Below are 22,144 nucleotides of genomic sequence, written 5' to 3' on the forward strand. Positions count from 1 at the left end.
TACAATAACTTCAAGGACAAAAAGCAACAAAACGAATCAATTATTTATTTACAATACTTGAGTCAACATAACCTCCTTTCACGTTGTTTGCCAAAATCTCACGTACAAATACATTTTGGCAAACAAAAAAAAGTCACGGTGATAAGGACAAAACATAATCATTTTGTCACTTTCTAATAAGAGCTTGAATGCATTTAGCTAACTCGCTGTAACAAGTGTCACAATAGGGCTACTCTTCTAATAGTCCTTGTTCTGAGGCTTGTGCATTCCTTCCATTCCTTCACAGCATTCCTTCCATTCTGTCAGTTAAAAACATTAAAAAGTTATAAAACAAAGAGTATAATCACGAATGTACACTCGGTTATAAAAATCTGTGTTAAAAATTAAAAAACGCCGCGGCTGCGACTGCTTGTCCTGCTTGTGTCTCATTGCATTGCATTACTTGTATAATGAAATCCTGTTACAGCTAATTTTTTTGCAATATTTCTATAGAAGTACTTACCTCATGAGTAAGTCAAAAGTATCAGCGGAATGGAAGAAAAGAGTGAAATCGGAGTACATGCGACTTCGCCAAGTGAAGGTAAACCGCTCTTTGTAGTTATTTCTAAAAAAAACTTGTTATATGCATACTTGAACTTGACGATAGATCTTATTATTATATCATCATCAACCGATAGACGTCCACTGCTGGACATAGGTCTCTTGTAGGGACTTCCACACGCCACGGTCTTGCGCCGCCTGAATCCAGCGGCTCCCTGCGACTCGTCTGATGTCGTCCTTCTAACGCTGCGTCTTTCAGTGCGAGGTGGCCATTCCAGCACCTTGAGACCCCAACGTCTATCAGTTTTACGAACTATGTGCCCTGCCCATTGCCACTTCAACTTCGCAACCCGTTGAGCTATGTTGGTTCTTCTAGTTTTCCTACGGATCTCCTCATTTCTGATTTATCACGGAGAGGAACTTCAAGCATCTCTTCATTGCCCCCTGAGTGACTGAGCTTTCTTATGAGGCCCATAGTTAGCGACCATGTCTCGGATCCATATGTCATCACTGGCAACATGCACTGTTCGAAGACTTTGGTCTTCAAGCACTGATCAATTTTGGACAAGAAGACATCTCGAAGCTTCCTGAACGCTGCCCAACCGAGTAGGATTCGGCGGCTGACCTCTTTCTCGAAATATCGAGTGGTTATAATATAGTATTTCTAATATTTGAAAAGAGCAACTGCCGAATTTCTTGCTGGTTCATCTTGGAAAGTTATTTCAAACCAGTAGTAGATGTAGATTGTAAAAGTGTTGAATAAAAAATATTTTTATTATTTATTTGCAGAGATTCAAGCGGGCTGATGAGGTGAAGGTGGCATGGGCGCGCAACCTGCGCCTCATGTCGGCGGCGGTAGAGACCCGCGACTCGGAGAGCTCGGAACGCGGCCGCAGGCCCTTCTGGCCGCCGCCTGTGCCCACGCCAAGCCATGAGGGTCTCATGAAACGCGCTGAAGTCACTTACACTGATGGTGAGTACAACCATATATGATAAAGTAGACAACCCTTCAACATAGGGCCCTAACTATGTAGGGCAGTTCAGGTTGCTCCTTCGTCTCACACTTTCTGCACGATTGCTGTCTAGATGGCTTCGTCGAAAATTTTGCTGTCTTTCTTTCATTCTCTTTTGTCCACAGCTTCGGGTGTGGTGACCACCCAGCAAGTCCCGATCCGCGTTATCAACTCTGTGAACCCCATCCCCACCATGTACACCTGGGCGCCCACACAGAAGAACTTCATGGTGGAGGATGAGACGGTGCTCCATAACATCCCGTACATGGGTGACGAAGTGCTGGACCAGGACGGCACCTTCATCGAGGAGCTCATCAAGAACTATGACGGGAAAGTGCACGGTACATCCACTTTGTCATCTTTACACGAAAATATCTCGACACCTTTAATTTTAACTAGCTTATGCTCGCGACTTCGTCCGCATGGACAACACAAATTTCAAACCCCTATTTCACCCCCTTAGGGGTTGAATTTTCAAAAATCCTTTCTTAGTGGATGCCTATGTCATAATAACCATTTGCATGGTAAATTTCAGCCCAATCGGCCCAGTAGTTTGAGATGTGCGTTGATAGATCAGTCAGTCAGTCACCTTTTCCTTTTATATATTTAGAAGATTTAATTTCTTGCCAAACAATAATTTGAATGCAAAACCAAAAATGCATAGCAGAACATGCCAAGATCCAAACAGGTTTCTTTGAAAAAAATACAAGCAAATCAGCAGATGTTAATAGGTTCCAATTGTTTAAAATAAATACAAGCCTAACAGAAAATGCTAATATTCCAAACAAGTTTCACTTCTTCCAAAATATTTGAGCCAGAATACCCTAATAATGAAAAAAATTCATTTCTCCCAAAAATACAAGCCAGAATATCCTTATAATCCAAACAAGTTTCACTTGTTCCAAAAAATACAAGCCAGAACATCCTAATAATCCAAACAAGTTTCACTTATTCTCCGAGTCTCTTGTTACTTCTACACAGGTACTTGCAACCATTTCTATTTATTTATCAGGCGACAAGGAAGGTGGATTCATAGACGACCAGTTGTTCGTGGACCTGGTGCACGCGCTGGTCGCGTTCCAGACCAAGGAGGAGGTGGCCGAGGAGAAGAAGGAGAGGGAGCTGCGCAATTCCAAAGAGGAGAAAGAGGTCACCCACTTTTTATTCATTAAGCTCGATCCTTGAAAAGTTATTAATGTACGATGTAAGTATTTTGTTCGTTTTCTCCCTAGTGTTAAAGTGGTCTGGAAGAGATCGCTATTTAGCGATAAGCCCTTTTTTTTAACCGACTTTCAAAAAGGAGGTGGTTCTCAATTCGGCACTTTTTTTTCTGTCAACATTTCCAGTCAACGATTACCTTGGACAAATACTTTTTCAATACAAAAACAGTACCAGACTTACTGACGACAATACACAGACTAAATGGGTAAATGTAGATACTTCAAGTTTTTTTTTTTTTTTACCTATTAATTTACGATTTAAGTCTAGATTTAATTGACGCCTGAAAGAGACCCTGTTTGGAACCCTCGTAGCTTTAGTTTTTAAGTTCGCGTAAAAATGATCACCACTATATCATCTTATAAATGTAACAACCGACTTTCAAAAAGTGTCCTTTATTACCTATTTTGAATAAACCATTTGATTTGATCCTTTTCATATGATACCCCACTGGTATAAGTTATATTACTTTGAAAATTGAAAATACTAATTATTTGTTCATCAACACATTTTTTTGTGTGATGTAACCACAAATTCACGGTTTTCAGATTCTTCCTTTACCTGCCTAATTTCATGATTCTACATCAACCCTATAGGTTTTCGTGACAGACACGACAGACAGACAGACAACGAAGTGATCCTATAAGGGTTCCTTTTTGCCTTTTGAGGTATGGAACCCTAAAAATAATATGATGTGGATAGATCTTGTCAAACATTATGTTAATGCTGGTGAAAAACGTAAAATGTTTATTTCTAGAAGGAGTCAAAAGACCCTAAAGAGAAGGAGAAAGAAGACAGCATGAAGGAGTTGGAGAAGTCCATAATGGACGACAAGCAGTTCCCGATCTTCATCATATTCCAGGCCATCTCCTCACAGTTCCCCGACAAGGGCACGGCACAAGAACTGAGGGAAAAGTATGTACTACACTTGCCTTTACTCAAATCAAATCAAATTTATTTTGCAAAATTGTGGGTAAATAACAGATACCTAGTACCTGCTACAAAAGTAAGTTACAATATTAAGAATCTATATAAATATAAAACCGGCCAAGTGCTAGTAAGACTCTCGCACGGAGGGTTCCGTACTACAGTCTCATTTTCTCGACATTTTGCACGATAAATCAAAAACTACTATGCATAAAAATTATTAAAAATTTGTTTTAGAATGTACAGGTAAAATTCGTACTTGTTGTTGAACACTATCTGCGAACATCCCGCAGATACATCGAACTCACATCTCGCAGCGACCCCAACGCGCTGCCCCCCGAGTGCACGCCCAACATCGACGGCCCCCTAGCGGAGTCGGTGTCGCGCGATCAGACCATGCACTCTTTCCACACGCTGTTCTGCCGACGCTGCTTCAAGTACGACTGCTTCCTGCACCGTGAGTATGCCTGACACTTGTTGTGTACACACAGACACACTAAAAATAAAATGGCAATTCAATTCCCAATTATTGGCTTTTTGGTGTGCCAACTAGAAAATAAAATGTCACATACTAATATACACTAAAATAAAATCTGGCACTAACAATATGATAAAAATACACACACACTCTAATATAATATGGCACTAATAATAAAATAAAATGTGACATACACAGACACTCTAATTTAATATGGCACTAACAATAAAATAAAATGTAACAAAACATTACACATACTTTAAAACACACAGTAAAATAATATGTGACATTACACACACACACATACTAAAATAAAATTTCACATGCTCAAAAAAATAAAATGTTGCTATATTCATATTACAATATTGATAGATGTATTGATATTAATATTATAGAAGTAGTGTATAATTATAGTTTGTTTTATGTTATAGTAATATATTATGAAGTTTTGACTGCCTTACCCGTTTCTCATTTGTTCGGCTGACAGGAAGTCAGGTCACAGGTAAGGCTCGAATAGATAATAATATATGAATTCACCCTTTTTCATCCCTTATTTTCGCTATTTTGCAATTGTTCAACATCATACAAAATCACCCAAAAATATGAAACTACCTAGAATAGAAAACAAAAGCAAAAAAAAGGCAACCAACAATTGACGATAAAAAAATATCTTTTTATATTTTTAAACACATTTCAAAATTATCCGTAAGACTTTCATAATGAACTTGATTAGAATAAAAAAAAACAAAAAATCCATATATATATTTCAGAACTTTCCGAAGGCCTCTTTCAGTTAAGTAAAAAAAAAAAAAATTTTTTTTTGTTGTGCATAAGCATAATATTGATAATAATTAAATGTATTATAATTATTTTGCTGTTTATTTATTGTATATTTATTTACTACATAAATGTATCATACTTATTTTGTTCATGTTACTTTTTTATTTTCCTATGTTACGAATTGAATTATATTTTTATTCATACATTTTTCTAGTATCATATTAATGTTATGTTTAAAAGCCTATTGAAATATTATAGATCGCCCTAAGTAGCGTGGAGTTCATTTTTTACACCAAATAATGTTTAACTGAAGAACAATGACATTCCAATACAAAAAGCCAACCAGCCGCACCGCACGTCACCATGAGCAATAGGGTAGGCCTTTTTAGGGTTCCGTACCTCAAAAGGCAAAAAGGAACCCTTATAGGATCCCTTTGTTGTCTGTATGTCTGTCTATCAAGAAACCTATAGGGGACTTCCCGTTGACCTAGAATCATGCAATTTGACCAGTAGGTAGGTTTTATTGCACACATAAGGAAAAAATCAGAAAATCGTGAATTTGTGGTTTGTGGCATTGGCGAATTTTCAGGCGAAAAGTTCACTTGAGGCTTTAAAAAAATCATAAATGTCATTTCAAGTAATGCTCCTTGTAAAATGAGTGGATTTCCTTAAACTAGGTCTTCAAGCGTGCCACCCGAGGCCCAACCTCACAAAACGGAAGGGGCCGGACTTGAAACCATTTGCTGACCCCTGTGGACCCACCTGCTACATGTTGTTGGTAAATACCTCTAAATATAAGATGGGTTTGGGATGCAACGTGCACAGACACTTTGCACACGCGCCGAACAGGCCGAGAGGCGCAAATATGAAAACCTCGATGGGAGTTTCATATTAGTGGCTTTTGGTGTGGAGACCTTGGGGCCGTGGGGTTCTGTGGCTAGAGTTCTTTGAGGATATTTCGAAACCCTTTTCGAGTCAACAGAGGACCCAAGAGCTGTCAGCTACCTTGGTCATCCAAAGGGGTAATGCTGTCAGCATCTTGGGTATAATGCCTCACTGTGGTGGTCTCGATGAGGTTTAAGATTTAATTTAATGTATTTTTTTTACTTTTAATTTAGATTTAAGTTTATTTAATAGAATTGTCTGTTCTTTTTATACCTTCCATTAAAACCTCAGAATTGCATTTACACCTACCTTCTTAGATAATGCCTGCGGCTTCATCCGGTGGAGTTATGGTTCTTAAAATCCCCAACCATGGGAACTCTGATTTTTCGGAATAAAAAGTAGCCTATATTCATAGTCATACCCGGGATGCAAGTTAACTCTCGACCGAATTTCCTTGAATCAGGTTAGTTGTGTTATTTTACAGGATGGTATAAAAGAGAAGCTGGCCCGCGAGAAGGCGGCAGGCGAGGCGGGGGAGGGGCGCGAGGTGCGGGAGGTGAGCGAGGCGCGCGACGGCAAGGCGGCCATCGACTCGCCCAACGACGCGTCCTCCGAGGACAGCAATGACAGCAACCGCTACCAGAAAGGTATGTGTTACTAGTTTAGTACCTTCAAGTCTAGAGTGTGAGTAGACAAGGTTCTAGGCAAGTGCCCTCCATCTTAGGCTGCATAGTGCATCATCGCTCGCCACCAGCGCGCAGCGGGCTGGTTACTGTAAAGGTTCGTCCGCACCTGAGCGGCGCGGCGCGGCGCTTCAGTCCGACTGCAGAACGCGTCACCTCAGGCCGCTCGACGGTGCCTACCGCACTACAACTTCAGTACGCGGCACCTCGCGTCACTTGCGCGTCACTTTTATACCCGTTCGCGTACGAGCGCGAAGCGCCGTGTCGCGCCGCTGGGTATGTCGCACTAGCGTCACTGCACTGCGCGTCGCTTCGCTGCGCTTCAAAATATTCTCTCCAGCCGTGCCGCGCGGCAACGCGCGGTGAAGCGCTGTGCAGCGCCGCTCTAGTGCGATATGCGCCATACAAAATGATAGAAATGATATTTTGAAGCTCTGTGCCGCGACGTGCAGCTCGCTGAAGCGCCGCGCCGCGCCGCTCAGGTGCGGACGAACCTTTATGAGTATACATAGTCTGTGTCAATCTTGATACAAGAGGTCGGTGTCATTAGTCTTGGTTAGAAAAAGTCATCTTGTGATTTGTGATTATTATAAATTATATATTTTCTATACACTTGATTATACAATCTTGATACAAGAGGTCGGTGTCATTAGTCTTGGTTAGAAAAAGTCATCTTGTGATTTGTGATTATTATAAATTATATATTTTCTATACACTTGATTATACAATCTTGATACAAGAGGTCGGTGTCATTAGTCTTGGTTAGAAAAAGTCATCTTGTGATTTATGATTATTATAAATTATATATTTTCTATACACTTGATTATACAATCTTGATACAAGAGGTTGGTGTCTTTAGTCTTGGTTAGAAAAAGTCATCTTGTGATTTGTGATTATTATAAATTATATATTTTCTATACACTTGATTATACAATCTTGATACAAGAGGTTGGTGTCTTTAGTCTTGGTTAGAAAAAGTCATCTTGTGATTTGTGATTATTATAAATTATATATTTTCTATACACTTGATTATACAATCTTGATACAAGAGGTTGGTGTCTTTAGTCTTGGTTAGAAAAAGTCATCTTGTGATTTGTGATTATTATAAATTATATATTTTCTATACACTTGATTCAAGCTATTTTATTGTTACATTATTTATACTAAAGTATTATAAATTATACAGTTACGTATCTCGCGACAGACGTAAATCTCGCGATCATTGCTGTCAAACGTCACACGTGACAGCGGCTATAGAGAGACAGCAATAGCCACAAAGGAAAATAAGAAAAAGAGAGACAGCAAATGAATTGTCGCATTGCTACTGCTGTCGCGTTGCTGTCGCTACTGCAACGTTTTACGTAATCACCCTGCAGGTCTGATTGCAGCCAAACGCTAGTCTATAAATAAATAAAAATTGGTGATATTCTGCACCTTTAGGCTCAATAATTTCTAGTATCTCAATAACTAATAGTAGGGTTGTCAAGCCGCCAAGCGTTTCGGTGCACTACTATAGTTGCAGCTCCTCTCCGGCCAGTTCCCATTCGCAGTTATCTATTTCATAATCTTTTGCCGTTACCTTGAGCAGGTCATGCACGGCTCGCGTTCTATCTAGGTTTATTTGTAAGACCTTGATGTGCGATCCTCCATTTTTTGCTCCTATACCACGTTTTTTGAATGTATGATTCTTCTGCTGAGTACCTTCACAATCCAGGATGCGCAACTCTTGGAGCCCATTCTATGACTTGTGTTGTCCTGGCCTTTATCCTTGCAGATAGCATTTGAGGCCTCCTTCTGACAGTCTCTGGCCTTGTGTCCCTCATCGCCACAATTATAGCATTTTTTTTGCTCTGGACATCCCTTTTAGATATGTCCGTACTCGAGACACCTGTAACACCTCTTCTTCAATAAGGGGTATGGGTTTAATACAACTGCCACCCCATTTCCAACAACCCACTTCTATATTAGACTGCATCGTCATCACTTACCAGGTGAGATCGCAGTCAAGAGCTAACTTGTAATCGAATAAAAAAGGTATGTTCTTGCAAAATATCCTTCTCGAATATGTATTGGTTGGTATACAAAGGTGTCAAGTATAGTGATGCATTGCAGGCAGCAACAGCAACTCCAGCAGCAACTGGAGCTCCAACGGCACCAAGCTGCCGGGTGCGGAGCCCACCGCCTACAACACGCTGGGTGAGTACTCTACTGTAGTAGTATTTAATTATTTTTGTATTATTTAAATTTTAAATTTTTAAATATTTTGTAATTTTTAAATTACATATTTGATAATTTATTTTTATATACATGTTTTAAACTTTTTTAATGATTTTTACTACTACTCTATTCATTACTCTTATTTTTTATTTTTTGTAATTTTTTTTTTCTAAACGATTTTTTAGTCTTTTTATATTTATTTTTCATAATTTTTTTTAATATAATATACATTTACATAATTATGAATTGAAACTTTGTTTCTTCATACAATTTTTTATTGTTTCCTTGCAAATGGCAGAAAAGTACTATACAATTCTCGGCCGAAATGGCGATTACCAACTTATTTTAAAAGAACTCGGCTGGCGCCACGTTTTTTTCAAAATCACTTAAGAAGTCCTCGGCTTTCTAATACTACTCGGCCAGTAATCGCTTAGGCCGATGGCCGTTGGAGCCGGAAAGTCCTTGAGTGGAGACCGCGTTTAAGCAAGCGTAGTGTGGGACGCCCTCCAGCACGATGGACCGACGATATAAAGAGGCTGGCGGGAAGTGGCTGGATGAGGAAGGCTGAGGACCGGGTGTGGTGGCGCTCTTTAGGGAATGCCTATGTCCAACAGTGGATGTCAACAGGCTGATGATGATGATGAATCGCTTTATTTCAGGCCTGGACTGTAATGTAGTATTCCTGTCCAGGTCTCACGCTGGCCGACTGCGAGTCGGAGGAGTGGACGGGCTCGGACCAGTCGCTGTTCCGCTCGCTGCACAAAGTGTTCGTGTCCAACTACTGCGCCATCGCGCAAGTCATGCTCTCCAAGACTTGCCAACAGGTGAGGAGGGTGTTGGAGAGCTATCGAAGGACCAATAATAATTATCAAAAAATTAGGAAAAAGGGTGTTCAGTTGCTCAGAGTTTCCCAAAATCTACAACTTACTAAACTACCACTTACCGCTTGATTTGGAACGTCCAAAAATCATCCAGCACACAAAGGGATGGGCACGGCACAGCACAATTGTCCACCGGTGGTGTAAAACGTGGGATTCGAATGTTCTGTATTTGTATTTCTCACGCACGGCGTGGGGAGACGCTCTGTATGTATGTACGACCGTGACGCACGGTGACTTGCAACGGACAGTTAATGCATCACTTATGACGTGTGATGCGAATATATCAGTGCTATCCACCAATCAGGATAGTCCGGTGTTCGGCGCGAGAGTGGCTTGTATTGCTAGCTGAAAATCCTGAAAAACAACTGGCTTTACTGAACAGAGGGTACTTAATGTTGATGATGATCATGATGATCATGATCTTTTTCATATGTGCATTTTAGGCTTCCATACCCGAAGGATGCCAACGGAGCTATTACTAAGACTCCGCTGTCCGTCCGTCTGTCTGTCTGTCGCGGGCTGGATCTCATGGACCGTAATAGGTAGAGAGTTGAAATTTTCACAGAATGTTGCCGCTATAATAACACATTTCAAAATGGCCGCAATTATTTCTTGTACGATGGAACCCTCCGTGTTCAAGTTCGACTCGGTTTTTTATTTTTATTCCGGAAAAATCAACGCGTTCCCATGGGACTTGGAAAATTTTCCTGTGGAAAAACTACGAGGTCTAAGTCGCGGGCATCATCCAGTTTCTAACCTTATTGACCGATATAGTTGTCCTGGATAAGCCAATGTTCTCCAGGTGTACAACTACTGGATCCACACGGGACAAGAGGCGGCGGGCGTGGAGGCGGAACTCACTCCGCCGAGGAAGAAGAAGAAGAAGCATCGCCTGTGGTCCGTGCACTGCCGCAAGATACAGCTCAAGAAGGACTCCGCCTCGCATCATGTGTGAGTTGGCACATTAACTGAAATACTAGCCGAAAGGCTTATTGAAACTTTTTTTTTTTTCGAAAGGCATAATGAACTGTTATGATAAATCTTCAGGTACAACTACACGCCGTGCGACCACCCCAACCAGCCGTGCGACAACATGTGTCCGTGTCTGCAGTCGCAGAACTTCTGCGAGAAGTTCTGCCAGTGCAGCAGCGACTGTGAGTATTGTGTCACAGATCAACTGCACGCCGTGCGACCACCCCGACCAGCCGTGCGACAACATGTGTCCGTGTCTGCAGTCGCAGAACTTCTGCGAGAAGTTCTGCCAGTGCAGCAGCGACTGTGAGTATTGTGTCACAGATCAACTGCACGCCGTGCGACCACCCCGACCAGCCGTGCGACAACATGTGTCCGTGTCTGCAGTCGCAGAACTTCTGCGAGAAGTTCTGCCAGTGCAGCAGCGACTGTGAGTATTGTGTCACAGATCAACTGCACGCCGTGCGACCACCCCGACCAGCCGTGCGACAACATGTGTCCGTGTCTGCAGTCGCAGAACTTCTGCGAGAAGTTCTGCCAGTGCAGCAGCGACTGTGAGTATTGTGTCACAGATCAACTGCACGCCGTGCGACCACCCCGACCAGCCGTGCGACAACATGTGTCCGTGTCTGCAGTCGCAGAACTTCTGCGAGAAGTTTATATTATGAGTATGAAAAGTAGAGTATTAAACACAGGGTTAATGCTGTCTTCGTCTCGAGCGACTCTTAACACCGCTCTGTACTCAGAATTCGCGCCTCGCTACGCTCGGGAGGTACCTATTCTGCAATCCCGTTACGTTACCGGGGCGCACGTAACGTAACACAGCATTACCCCCATGTTGAATAACCAACTATAAACTTGACTTTCAAAAGTCGTAAAACTTTCAATATGGGTTCTTAATTAGTCAATAATAAGGAAATGTGTTGACAGGTCAAAACCGTTTCCCTGGATGTCGCTGCAAGGCGCAGTGCAACACCAAGCAGTGCCCTTGCTACCTCGGCGTGCGGGAGTGTGACCCGGACCTGTGCACCGCGTGCGGCGCCGACTCCACGCCGCCCGGCACGCCCGCCGCCTTGCCCACCGCCTCGAGGCACGCCGTGTACTGCAGGAACGTGTCCGTGCAGAGGTAAGCCTACCCTAAGCGGACCCAAATGGACCTATAGAACGTTTATCAGCAATATTTAAAAATTAACCTTTATAGTAAGTAATATGGGTTAAATTAATATGGGGTAAACTTAAACTTAAGGGGAAAATCTATAAAACAGTCGTTAGACCTGTCACATTGTATGGTTCAGAATGTTGGGCGGTAAAAGGGACGGATGAAAGGCGAGTACATGCGACTGAAATGCGAATGTTGAGATGGATGTGTGGTGTGACAAGGATGGATAAGATAAGAAATGAATATATAAGGGGTAGTTTGAAAGTAGCGCCAGTGGTAGAAAAGATGAGGGGTAATAGGCTGGCATGGTATGGACATATAATGCGGAGGGAAGAAAGCCATGTCACTAGAAGAATGTTAAGTATGCATGCGGAAGGAAAAAAGAGGAGAGGACGACCAAAGAAAAGGTGGATGGATTGCGTGAAAGAGGATATGCGTGAAAAAGAAGTGGATAATACGTTGACGAATGACAGGAATGAGTGGAAGAAGAAGACATGTTGTGCCGACCCCACGTAGCGTGGGATAAGGTAAGGAAGAAGAGTAAGTAATATGGGTTAACCCGTATAGCGGTCAAACAATCAAACAAAGGGGTTATATGTTTAACCGGTTAACCTTTTAAGTCGATTAAGGGGTCCTTAGCTAGAATGTCATTCGAAACGTAATCCAATTGGCACAAATTTAAAAAAAAATTAAAAGGGCGAAAAAAAGATGGCCGCCATACAAATTTCGTCGGCGTCCATCTCGGAGGGTATGAAAGATAGAAGAGTGGTTTCTTCGCAAAAGATGATCAGGATCCGAAGGCCTACTTGATGGATAGAAAAAAAAATCAAAATGGCGGGATTTATTTTTTCATAGAAAATGTATGAAGTTTTTTTAAATTGGCAGACAGCTGAAAAAAAATTAAAATGGCGATTATAAATCTCGAGAGCTGCCTAAGCAGCTCGAGCACCGAGCAAAATACTAGTTATAATATATTCTGCCTCCCATACATACCGTGCATTCCGCAGGGGCCTACACAAGCACCTGCTTCTGGCGCCGTCCGACGTGGCCGGCTGGGGCATCTTCCTCAAGGAGGCTGCGAACAAGAACGAGTTCATCTCGGAGTACTGCGGGGAGATCATCTCGCAAGACGAAGCCGACCGGCGCGGGAAGGTGTACGACAAGTACATGTGCTCCTTTCTCTTCAATCTCAACAATGGTGGGTCCTCTACACTCTAATGGTCGGTCAAGTATTTACTAGAGAAAAAAAACCGGCCAAGTGCGAGTCAGGCTCGCGCAATGAGGGTTCCGTACTACGATCGTATTTTTTCGACATTTTGCACGATAATTCAAAAACTATGATGCATAAAAATAAATAAAAATCTGTTTTAGAATGCACAGGTGAAGACCTTTCATATGATACCCCACTTGATATAGTCACTCACTTCGAAAGTTGAAAATACTAATTATTAGTTCATGACCACAATTTAATTTTTTTTGTGTGATCTAACCCTAAATTTACTGTTTTCAGATTTTTCCCCAAACGTCAGCTATAAGATCTACCTACCTGCCAAATTTCATGATTCTAGGTCAACGGGAAGTACCCTGTAGGTTTCTTGACAGACAGACAGGCAACAAAGTGATCCTTTAAGGGTTCCGTTTTTCCTTTTGAGGTACGGAACCCTAAAAATACCCGGCTGAGTTTGTCGGGGGCTCTTCTCAGACCGGGGCGCGTTTGGAATTGGCCTAAACTCTTATCACTCTGAGAGGAGACCCGTGCTCAGTGGTGGGCCGGTGATGGGTTGATCATGACGATTGTACGTTTCCAGATTTTGTGGTGGACGCGACGCGCAAGGGTAACAAGATCCGGTTCGCGAACCACTCCATCAACCCCAACTGCTACGCCAAGGTCATGATGGTCAACGGAGACCATCGCATCGGCATCTTCGCCAAGCGCGCCATCCAGCCGGGCGAGGAGCTGTTCTTCGACTACAGGTACACTTGTTTTCTGTTCCCTAAATATATAAAAATTTATAATCTAAATATATAAAAGGAAAAGGTGACTGACTCAATGACTGACTGACTGATCTATCAACGCACAGCTCAAACTACTGGACAGATCGGGCTGAAATTTCGCATGCAGATAGCTATTATGACGTAGGGATCCGCTTAGAAAGAATTTTTGAAAATTCGACCCCTAAGGGGGTGAAATAGGGGTTTGAGATTTTGTGTAGTCCACGCAGACGAAGTCGCGGAAATAAGCTAGTTAACGCTAAAATGATATGCTGCCGAATATTGAGTTCGGTCGAAACATTAGGTTATAACTTATACCGGTAAAATGTTTGTTATAAGTTATAACTTATACCGGTATAAATTATAACGTTCGGTTATAATTTACACCGATTTCAAAATCGGTAAAATGTTCGTTCGTTAACTTTACTCGATAGTTGCCGTTAATTATTAAATGAGAGTAATCATTTTAACGTGTTTTATTGATAAATAATCTTTGTTAACGTTAATTGCAATTTATTCGTTAACTTCACTCGCTAGTTGCCGTTAAATATTATATATAAGAGTATATTGGATTTATGCTACGTTTTACCGATAATCTTTGTTAACGGCAATTTATCGTTATTTAAATATCGGTAAAGGGGTGTAAGTAACTGGTACCCAACCCAATAACGTTAATTATTAACGTTATTTAGATATCGCATTGAAAATTAACTTACGTCACGAAACGTTAAGTTATTTTGTAATGTTATCAAGTTGGTGCCGGCCGATGCCGAATTTCGGCCAGACGTCGAGATGTATTTTTAAGACCCCATGTAAATAATATACATGTACCTACCATATCTGAGCAAAATAAATAAATGATTATGATTATATAATTTTTGAACTTGTTATTTTTAGATACGGGCCCACCGAGCAGCTGAAGTTCGTGGGCATCGAGCGGGAGATGGAGTTCTTATGAGAGAGCGGGCCGCGCCCGGCGCGCTTGTACAACATTGTCTCGTGACTCCAAACACGTTCCATATAACTAGCGACACTGTTTATATTACTACTGACTGTTTATATTACTGACTATGCTAGTTTTATACTTGAGTTTATAATTTATACCGGTATAAATTATAACTCTTTCACTTCATTTCATGTCATCTTACATTACAGGCTTTCAGGCAAGTCTTATTCGAAATAGATACCATTTGTCACTTTTTGATTGTCAATTGTTGGATTTGTAAGATAAGGATGTTGACGTTTACTAACAACAAAAGCTACGAGGGTTCCAAACGCGTCCAGGTCTGAGAAGAGTCCACAATAAACTCAGCCGGCCAACAAAAACAGCGCCCACAGCAAACTTAAATATGAGGCTCGAATTCTTTTAGATGTTTACAAAAAGTCGAAATCATTCGAGTCATTTATTTGCAAGGAAGTGTAGAATTTCCCGAATTTTTATACTTATCCAATTAAGCATTGGATTGTTTTGTTTAAAAAAAAATTACAATTATAAGTCCTGCAAATTGCTAATGCGCGTGGCCGTTATTTTAGTGACGGCACCACTAGACTGAAGTTTCGAGCTGATGGTATATTTTTACTTAAATATACCTACGTCAAATAACGTCATTTCGATGTTAATGAGACATGGTTCCGGCAATTTGCGGTACTTATACAAATTACCATGATTTAAAAATTATGTCTTAAACTTTGACTCACTCTCAGAATATGATTTGAATAATTTATTGGTTACAAAAACTTAAAGTATTTTATTTTGAGTTGCAGAGATGTGATCCATGCATTTCATATAAGGTAGCATGTTATAAAAGTAGTTTTAATTTCTTTTTTGCAATAAAATCTTTAGAAAAGAAATATTTTTGTTTAAATTTAACCTATGAAGTGTAGAGGTATTATACACTCCATAATTTAACCTAACAGAGAATATTTTCGATTCGATTGTTTTTTTCATTTACAACAACCAGGCAATACACCTCCCAGGTACCTATATAAGAATAACTGATGAATCTGTGTAATTTTATTTTCTTAGATCTGCCCTTAACGCATCTCTTCTGCCCCCGCCTCGGATTCCGACAAACCAAAATCAAAACTGCGCTTCTGATATAACCTAAGATGTTTGCGATACCTTGCGGTCCGGTAGTAAAATGGTGAGGGGGAACTAGGTCAACTAGTTTCTCAGCATACTCTCCGAAATATATCCTGTGGTTGCGCATAATGATCTACAAGACTTAACACAAATGAATGAATGAAGGTAGTTTGCGTTTCGTTTCGCTGTTTGTGAGATTATGTAAATGCAGCTTTACAGTGTTATTAATGAAAATGGTGTAAGGTTAAAAAGTAAGACAATAATGTTATTAACAGTAACAAACTTTATTTACTTTATTAGGTACATGAATTTTTAATTATAAAATATATTTCTTACAAATAGAATTGAAACTAAAAATAGGAACCAACATACAAAACTTCTAATTGATAAATGCTGTACATTAAACATTATCACTTTTGTAAAATTACAACTTGAATAGTAGTCTTTTGTAGCCATTTCATAACAAAACTAATACTATGTATATCTTACAGAACACTTGGTAGACTTAACAAAATTCAGTTTTTTTAACATTTAAAAATATTGGTACTGATTCTGAGCACAACCTAATTTTAGAGTATTCGCATCCTCTTCTTACTAATGTAATATGAAAAGGACAGACGCAGTTTGGCAGTTTTAAATTTAATTTTTAGATGGTAAAACCCATGATTTTAGCGCACAGTCGCGAGCCCACTGTTTAAATTTGTAGCGTGCACTAAAATTTAGAGTCTTTAAATGTAAAGTTCATGTTCTGTCCCTTTTTAGCATTGTTAAAAAGAAAAGGATGCAAATATTCTAAATTTAGTTTAGAGAAAGACAACGGAATCGGTGCCAATTATCTAAGTAAAACCTCTTAATTATTTGCCTCCTTTCCATTCCCCCATACTATACAAGGTGTTAGATAAAATAGTTTGTAACACCCTGGCAAACTGAGGTTAGGACTGAACCCATACTAATATAAATGCGAAAGTGGCACTGATTCTGAGCACAACCTAATTTTAGAGTATTTGCATGCTCTTCTTACTAATGTAATATGAAAAGGACAGACACAGTTTGACAGTTCTAAATTTAATTTTTAGATGGTAAAACCCGTGATTTTAGCGCGCAGTCGCGAACCTACTGTTTAAATTTGTATTGTGCAATAAAATTTAAGTCTTTAAATGTGAAAGTCATGTTCCGTTCCTTTTTTAGCATTCGTAAAAAGAAAAGGATGCAGATACTCTAAATTTAGTTTAGAGAGAGACTAGAGAATCGGGGCCACTGTGTCTGTCTGTGTCTGCTAACTTTTCAGTTTAACCAATTTCGATGTTGGTACAGAGTTAGCTTACATCCCGGGGAAGGACACAGGCTACTTTTTATCCCAGAAATTAAAGAGTTCCCACGGGATTTTTAAAAACCTATATCCACGCGGACGAAGTCGTGGACATCATCTAGTGTGTAGATATACAAAAAAGTAATAAGCTTCGTAGAGTAGGTATTACCCGTGGCCCGGGAGATAAGATGACTAAGAATATGTATAAAACTCCAATGTGACAACCCGGCAAACTGCTGATTGTGGGAAGAACTCATAAAAACTTGTGTGAACTCGAAAGACAGTTTCAACATTTGTCAAGTAGCAGAAAACAAAAGATGGCTGGACTATTTGGGACTGCATACCTCATTTTGTCGTGTTATCTGATTTATCAAACACGCTGTATACAGTAAAGTAAAGTAATGTACATCGACCTTTAGAAGGAGATAGCAGATTTGTAGAGCACCATCCCTGTCATTGAGACCGACAAAACGTCATATAGGTATGAGTGACAGAGACAACGCTCTACAAAGCCGAAATGTCATTGTAAACGCCGATGTACATTACTTTCGGCCGCGTATCTAACATAGACAGAAATACTTTCCTTGACCGTCTGCTCAAGGTCTTTCTTTCATTGTGACACCCCCTCACAGCGTGCCTTGCGTGTCCGCAGTCTCCTTGGCGTTGCGTCGCGAGCAGCCCTTGGGCCACCTGGGGCCCATTGAAAAAGGGCCCCAGATGGGTTCGAAACTAGTCAGGCATGCTTCAACTAAAACGTGAGTCCAATCTAAATATATAAAATAAAAAGGTGACTGACTGACTGATCTATCAACTCACAGCTCAAATTACTGGACGGGTCGGGCTGAAATTTGGCATGCAGATAGCTATTATGACGTAGGCATCTGCTAAGAAAGGATTTTTGAAAATTCAACCCCTAAGGGGGTGAAATAGGGGTTAGAAGTTTGTGTAGTGCACGCGGACGAAGTCGCGAGCATAAGCTGGTCATAAGATATTTATGTAGCCAAATATTTGTAGGGCAATATTTTGACAGTGAAGTAAGTATCGTTAATCGCAGGAACCATCTCGCCACCCGTCCCGCCACCTCTCGTGCACCCTGCTGCAGTCCAACACTGGCTTGCCGAGCTTAACGTTCACCGTGTTATGTCTTTCACACAGCCATTTTGCTAACTCATCTTGTGATTTTGTCTTTGGTGGGTGCTTCTTTATACTGGAAAAGATAACAAATACCTATATTATAATAATCAGTACCCTTATTATAAATACGAAAGTGTTTGTTTGTAGGTTTGTCCTTCAATCACGTCGCAACGGAGCAACTCATTGACGTGATTTTTGTATTTATTTTTTGTGTGAAGTAACCCTAAATTCACGGTTTTCAGATTTTTTCCCCTCATGTCTGCTATAAGAACTACCTACCTGCCAAATTTCATGATTCTAAGTCAACGGAAAGTACCCTGTCTGTTTCTTGACAGACCGACAGACAGACAACAAAGTGATCCTATAAGGGTTTTGTTTTCCCTTTTGAAGTATGGAACCTTAAAAATTGAACGTTAGCATTATAACAAGAGTTGCTATTTTTCTTTCAGCTTCTATTAAAATATTCTGTGTGACTGATGTAATACTTACTCCTCTTGGAAGTCCTTGGCACAAGGTTCACATGGGTAGAACTGTGCAAAAATATTGAAGAACTTTGTCATGTCGGTGGACTGCTGGTTGGTGGGCTTCTCCGGGAAATAGGAAGCCATTGAGTGTAAGAAGCCCCACGTCGACCGCCCCAGCTCATCCTTGTCCAACGGACAGTCTTTCTGTTGCGGAGGCTACAAAGAAAATTGAAATTTTTAACTACAGGCATAACACACCCTCTCCCTCACTTTCGTCACTGGCAGTGCGAAACTGTGGCCTAGCGGACAAGGCGCCGGGCGCGATACCCAGAAAACACAGGTTCGAAGGAAAACATAATCAACCTGCTTATCTATCAGAGATATAATATGTTGTCAGCAATGAGTACAAAATTAGAAGAGTTAAAATGCTTTTGCATTTTATGTGAACGCTCAAAATAGAGTACAAAACTGCATATTGTAGGTAGGTATTCATTAAGATTGCATCATAATTACCTAGTGTACTGTGTGATCAGTAGGTATGTAATAATTTGAAACGGCAATTACAAAAAGAATTTTACGGCCAGTATGTAATTTATAATTTCATAGCTTCAAATTAGGCAGGTTATAGTTATTTACAAAGGACCTTTTTGAACAAGTTGGTTATGAAATCAAACTTAACCTCACCGCTTTGTTTGGAGTCGTCATTTTAGTCTTATTTTGCAATTTTGCCCAACTCTTGAAGTCCGAACACGCTCTGCAAGGTTTGTCCTCTTCCTCATGAGAATGAGAAGACATTTTCACTACTTATTTACAGTTAAAAGTCATGCAATAACTTGAAACTCCTTCAAAACACCATTTGCAATTATTTCTATACGACATAATAGTCAAGTTTAATTAAATTTAGCAACTGGAATCTTAGATTTGGTTACAATTTAATTAAGATTTTCTGGTACCTGCTTCTTAATTTTTAAAGTTAAAAAAGAACTAATTCTCAAAGATTTTTTAAATATTCGTGCACAAGAGTAATATCCAATCCAAGAAAGATAACAATGATAAAATATGTCAAAATTGTCACACGTCATTAGTCCGTGGCGGACCCAGGACCACAAACTAATTACAGTGGTCACGGGTAACTTGAGAAACAAATAAACGGTTTAATCGTGTTAAAATCGTCACAATATATATTAATCAAATATTACTCCTATGTGACTCACAGACTCATCAATACTTATCAATACAATTATTTCCCAAGCCCTTGGACCTAGAAAGATGAAATTTTGCACAGAGATTCCCTATATAGACAAGGAATAAAGCTTTTCGAAATTCCCAGGGTAGCGAAGCCGCGAGCGGTCGACGAAGTGTGAGAAGACATGGGTAATACCTAAGAATAATAATAAAAAGTCGTTATTTATTAAGTACTTTAATAATTTTTTTTTTACATTACATTAAGTTTTATTAAGGATTACAGATCCTTTGTTTATTATCATTTAATCACATATACTTACATTATGGACTAAGAGCCAGCGCGTGCCAGACCTTCGTTATTTTATAAAAGCTGAAAGTTTTTCTGCATATTGTTCGCAACACTGGGAGGAAAGTTTGATTCACGTAATTCGTATTATAAAATAACGAAGGTCTTGCATGCGCTGGCTCTCTCTCTCTCTCTATTATCTTTTAATACTTGAATTATACAAAACTGTAAATATTTATCTATAACTTGATTTTACTAATTATATTGGCAACACTATATTATGCGTGATTAACGCTACTTTTCAGAGACTGAAATATTTCTTCATAACATTTCTTTATTATAATTTGGTTTCAACTTTCACAGGTAGATACAATTTCTGAAAAAAGAAACAAAAGCGTTTTTAATTTATGACTTCTTAGGTCGCGTTTTGAATTCTCGTTGCTTTACATTTTCCAACTACAATTTTTAAAAAAACTTGTTCGTGATGTTTTTTAAGGTTCCTTACATCAAAAGGAAAAAAGGAATCCTTATAGCATCACTTTGTTGTCAGTCTGTCTGTCCTTCTGTCCGTAGTGTCCGTCAAGAAAACTTATAGGGACTATATAATTAGTATTTTCAATTTTCAAAGTTACCAAGACTATACCAAGTGGGGTATCATATTAAAGGGCTGTACTTGTACATTCTAAAACAGATTTTTATTTATTTCTATGCATCATAGTTTTTGATTTATCGTGCAAAATGTCGAAAAAATATGATTATAATACGGAACCCTCACTGCGTCTGAGTCGCACTTGGCCGGTTTCTTTAACTGCAAGATAGGCTTGCGCTTGATGAAAAAGTACTGTTGAGGACTAAGTTGGGGCGCGCTTGCCTAGAAGATGTCTATTCACTCTTGCCTTGAAGGCACCAAGTTATACTATATTGACGCCGGAAGGGCATTCCAGACCTTAGACGGTTCGTATCAGAAAAGTTGAGTAAAAACGTTTCATGCGAGGAGATTGGATGCCAATTATTACTCGCTGTTCTGTGGCAGAACGGTGAAGGAGGAACAGAGTCGCAGCAGCGCGCCAGCAGGGGATCGAGGGGCAACACTGGGGGGCTAGCAGTGTATACACACGTTTGACGATGCTCTGCAGCGCGGAGACGGCGGGGGAGTGCGGCATCTCTTGCAGGAAGTCCCGCCCCGAGTCGCAGCAGCGCGCCAGCAGGGGGTCGAGGGGCAACACTGGGGGGCTAGCAGTGTATACACACGTTTGACGATGCTCTGCAGCGCGGAGACGGCGGGGGAGTGCGGCATCTCTTGCAGGAAGTCCCGCCCCGAGTCGCAGCAGCGCGCCAGCAGGGGGTCGAGGGGCAACACTGGGGGGCTAGCAGTGTATACACACGTTTGACGATGCTCTGCAGCGCGGAGACGGCGGGGGAGTGCGGCATCTCTTGCAGGAAGTCCCGCCCCGAGTCGCAGCAGCGCGCCAGCAGGGGGTCGAGGGGCAACACTGGGGGGCTATCAGTGTATACACACGTTTGACGATGCTCTGCAGCGCGGAGACGGCGGGGGAGTGCGGCATCTCTTGCAGGAAGTCCCGCCCCGAGTCGCAGCAGCGCGCCAGCAGGGGGTCGAGGGGTAACATTGGGGGGCTAGCAGTGTATACACACGTTTGACGATGCTCTGCAGCGCGGAGACGGCGGGGGAGTGCGGCATCTCTTGCAGGAAGTCCTGCCCCGAGTCGCAGCAGCGCGCCAGCAGGCGGTCGAGGGGCAACACTGGGGGGCTATCAGTGTATACACACGTTTGACGATGCTCTGCAGCGCGGAGACGGCGGGGGAGTGCGGCATCTCTTGCAGGAAGTCCCGCCCCGAGTCGCAGCAGCGCGCCAGCAGGGGGTCGAGGGGTAACATTGGGGGGCTAGCAGTGTATACACACGTTTGACGATGCTCTGC

General features: G+C 41.0%; 2 protein-coding genes across 3 annotated transcripts; one reads left to right on the forward strand and one right to left on the reverse strand.

Annotated features, from left to right (window-relative positions):
* Nucleotides 1-260: 260 nt before the first annotated feature.
* Nucleotides 261-15,605, forward strand: E(z) (histone-lysine N-methyltransferase E(z)). 2 transcript variants are annotated; one of them, XM_069503093.1, is made up of 17 exons: nt 261-580; nt 1,330-1,513; nt 1,679-1,894; nt 2,566-2,702; nt 3,529-3,686; nt 3,992-4,155; nt 4,664-4,678; nt 5,634-5,734; nt 6,326-6,488; nt 8,637-8,720; nt 9,432-9,565; nt 10,425-10,573; nt 10,670-10,776; nt 11,525-11,720; nt 12,761-12,951; nt 13,562-13,727; nt 14,643-15,605. In XM_069503093.1, exons 1-17 carry the CDS (start codon nt 506-508, stop codon nt 14,701-14,703), a joined length of 2,301 nt encoding a protein of 766 aa, XP_069359194.1. In that variant the 5' UTR covers nt 261-505; the 3' UTR covers nt 14,704-15,605. The 2 variants fall into 2 exon arrangements, with proteins under 2 accessions (XP_069359194.1, XP_034831644.1); XM_034975753.2 differs by lacking the exon at nt 4,664-4,678 and having other exon boundaries at nt 264-580.
* Nucleotides 15,606-17,097: 1,492 nt separating this feature from the next.
* On the reverse strand, nt 17,098-19,762 carry Alr (Evr1_Alr domain-containing protein Alr). Its single transcript, XM_034975262.2, has 3 exons — nt 19,420-19,762; nt 18,761-18,951; nt 17,098-18,344 (listed from the first exon to the last, which is right to left on the reverse strand). Exons 1-3 carry the CDS (start codon nt 19,528-19,530, stop codon nt 18,182-18,184), a joined length of 465 nt encoding a protein of 154 aa, XP_034831153.1. The 5' UTR covers nt 19,531-19,762; the 3' UTR covers nt 17,098-18,181.
* Nucleotides 19,763-22,144: the final 2,382 nt, after the last annotated feature.

This window comes from Maniola hyperantus, chromosome 14 (genome assembly GCF_902806685.2).
Source record: "Maniola hyperantus chromosome 14, iAphHyp1.2, whole genome shotgun sequence".
NCBI lineage: Eukaryota > Metazoa > Arthropoda > Insecta > Lepidoptera > Nymphalidae > Maniola > Maniola hyperantus.

What these genes read in the sequence shown, in the direction of transcription:
- Alr (XM_034975262.2), bottom strand. Translation starts at nt 19,530, where the DNA reads ATGTCTTCTCATTCTCATGAGGAAGAGGACAAACCTTGCAGAGCGTGT. An exon ending in TGACGACTCCAAACAAAGCG is followed by an intron (nt 18,952 to 19,419) that starts GTGAGGTTAAGT and finishes TTTTCTTTGTAG; the next exon opens with CCTCCGCAACAGAAAGACTG. An exon ending in GCCAAGGACTTCCAAGAGGA is followed by an intron (nt 18,345 to 18,760) that starts GTAAGTATTACA and finishes TATCTTTTCCAG; the next exon opens with TATAAAGAAGCACCCACCAA.